At 39.2% G+C, this 2615-nt stretch overlaps 1 protein-coding gene across 1 annotated transcript; it reads right to left on the bottom strand.

The window, feature by feature from the left end:
• Positions 1 to 248: 248 nt before the first annotated feature.
• On the bottom strand, positions 249 to 1681 carry LOC121377956. Its single transcript, XM_041506050.1, has one exon. The coding sequence runs from the start codon at positions 1679 to 1681 to the stop codon at positions 593 to 595; it is 1089 nt and encodes a 362-aa protein (XP_041361984.1). The 3' UTR covers positions 249 to 592.
• Positions 1682 to 2615: the final 934 nt, after the last annotated feature.

Below are 2615 nucleotides of genomic sequence, written 5' to 3'. Positions count from 1 at the left end.
TGTTTTAAGGCATTCGTAATTCACACGAAACATGTCGTATACCCTCAGGATAATTCGGAATGTTTTCAAATTATTTTTAAATCACTGGCAGGATTCTGCAAGTAAGGTTTTGATTGATGGACATGAGCTCCAACTGGCTGGTGTTAGATCCACATGTAATAGTGGAGCTAATTTTAATTAGATTGCGGGTTTTCATACTTTTACCAACTCGTGCTGATAAATTATTATATCACAAGACACTCGGGCAGTATCCTCCACATACCTACTGGGTCAACGTTTGCTTGTGGAAATTCGACACCAGGAATATTAAATCTTTGAATCATCATTAACAGGTCTCAACCTGTCCATTGCCCAATTAGACAGTTTCTGATTTTTTTTTATACAAAGTTGCTACAAAAGTTAGTCTTTGGCTAATAAAGTTTTCTTTAAATTAACCACTTTTGAATACTTTTTCAAGGAAATACTCCACAGATCTGTAAATTGGCTAAAACTAAATTTTTTTAGTGTGATCCGTGCACTAGTATACCACACATACATCAGAGCCTTTGATATACCAGTCGTGGAGCACCGGTTGTGATTAAATTACAGTGTTTTATTTTTGTTGTCGCTTCCTCCATAAAACATCATGAGGCCATGACGTATGATTCTTCGTATTCAATTCATTGTTTGAGCCATCTGGATTATAAGGCACGTAGTTTAGTTGAAGCATCTCATCAACAAGTCGTTTGCCTTCAGCGTTCTTTTGCAAGACCCACTCCATCAGTATCCCCTTGACGTCTATCTCCGAGAAAAATCTCCTTCCTCCTTTCACAACCTTGTACTCGAAGCTTTCTACGTCCATCTTTATGAAAGCCCTCCTGAACGTCATGAACGGTAATACGTCATCTAGCGTTGCCGTGTGGAAAGACATGGACTCCTTGCACGGAGAGACTGAAGCACTTGCAGGATTTTTGTTCTTCTCAGGAAAGGCACTGGTTCCCTGATCCCTGAAAGTCATGACCTGATGACCGTCCGCCAAGGGATTGAAAAACAGGATCACGTTCTTTGTTAGCTCACCTTTCTGGATGGATTTGCAGAGTCGCAGCAAATTGCCGACCAGGATGTCCACAGCAATAACCTTCCTCCCCGTCTTGGCGATGTTTATTGTGTAGATTCCGATATGAGAACCTATATCAAGAAAGCCTATCTCAGGGTCGTGCTTCATTTCGTCCAGTACGAGTTGTATGTGCTCAGACTCCCATCCTTGCTTCTTGCTCAGTCTTGCAGAAAGCCAGTAATCCCTTTTAAGATCATTGAGGTATATTGGAGTCTGGCCAGCCGTGGTATTTAGCATCACACACTGAGGCAGATCCGTCCATTTACAGAAATCGTGTTCCATGTTCCATCCACTTCCATCCCATCTATAGATTGGGGTCTGGCCAGCTGGAAACGACTCTTCTTTCGTGTTGACATTCCACCCAGTTGAGATAGCTCTATCTTGTTTCACGACGACTGCACTGGCATGTTTATAGTCAAATTTCAATTTTCTGTCGTTGACTTCTCTGATCAGAGTTTCGTCACTGAATAACGAATATCGAGCCCTGGTGTTGAATAATACGACATGCTCTACTAGAACAGTTGCTATGACAACAACGATAATTTTCAATATTTCAGCTACGGGTATTCTTCGAGTAGATGTCATGGTTTTTTATTAAGGACAAAGCGATGTGTCTGAAATAAAAGAAAAAAAATCTTTATCACTGAGACTTAATGCATTTCCCCGTTTTAAGTTGAAGGAAGGAAATGTTTTATTTAACGACGCACTCAACACATTTCATTTACTGTTATATTGCGTCGAACATATGGTTAAGGACCACACAGATATTGAGAGAGGAAACCCGCTGTCACCACTTCATGGGCTACTCTTTTCGATTAGCAGCAAGGGATCTTTTATATGCACCATCCCACAGACGGGATAGTACATACTACGACTTTTGTTACACCAGTTGTGGAGCACTGACTGGAAAGAGAAATAGCCCAATGGGTCCACCGATGGGGATCGATCCCAGACCAACCGCGCATCACCGTTTTAAGTTAACGTCACAGACTCGTTTATCTCTATTGTACCTTTATCCAAATGTGTTACAGGTTTGTTGATTAACCAAACTTAGTGACAATTTTCACGGGTTCAAACAAGATTGTGCGACTTTAACCTACAGCTGTGACACCCAATAGCCGATGTGTATGTTTGTGCTGGGGTGTCGTTAAACGTTCATTCATTCATTCATTCATTTAACCTACAGCGACCATATGCTAGCAAAGAAAATTATTTTTAAAGGGATATTCCTGAGTATGCTGCAATTTTTATTATGTTATCGACTAACAGACTTTTTAACGATTGTAATTATATATCAAATATATTTTTCTGCATAAAATATTAGAGGCTGTGTATTAAACATGTTTCGGATCGTTCTAATATTTGTACTAGGTTAAATTTCATTTTATTACATTTCATTTTATTTCCTATATTTTTTTTCATACGTACGAAATTATTTGAAGACAAAATCCAGTTTGGGCTTCTTAAAAATATTAAGACGACCAGAAACACATTGAATATACAGACACTGATATTCTAA

This window comes from Gigantopelta aegis, chromosome 7 (genome assembly GCF_016097555.1).
Source record: "Gigantopelta aegis isolate Gae_Host chromosome 7, Gae_host_genome, whole genome shotgun sequence".
NCBI lineage: Eukaryota > Metazoa > Mollusca > Gastropoda > Neomphalida > Peltospiridae > Gigantopelta > Gigantopelta aegis.
The sequence above is the reverse complement of the archived record's forward strand: the minus strand, read 5'-3'. Positions and strand labels throughout refer to the sequence as shown.

What these genes read in the sequence shown, in the direction of transcription:
- LOC121377956 (XM_041506050.1), bottom strand. Translation starts at nt 1,681, where the DNA reads ATGACATCTACTCGAAGAATACCCGTAGCTGAAATATTGAAAATTATC.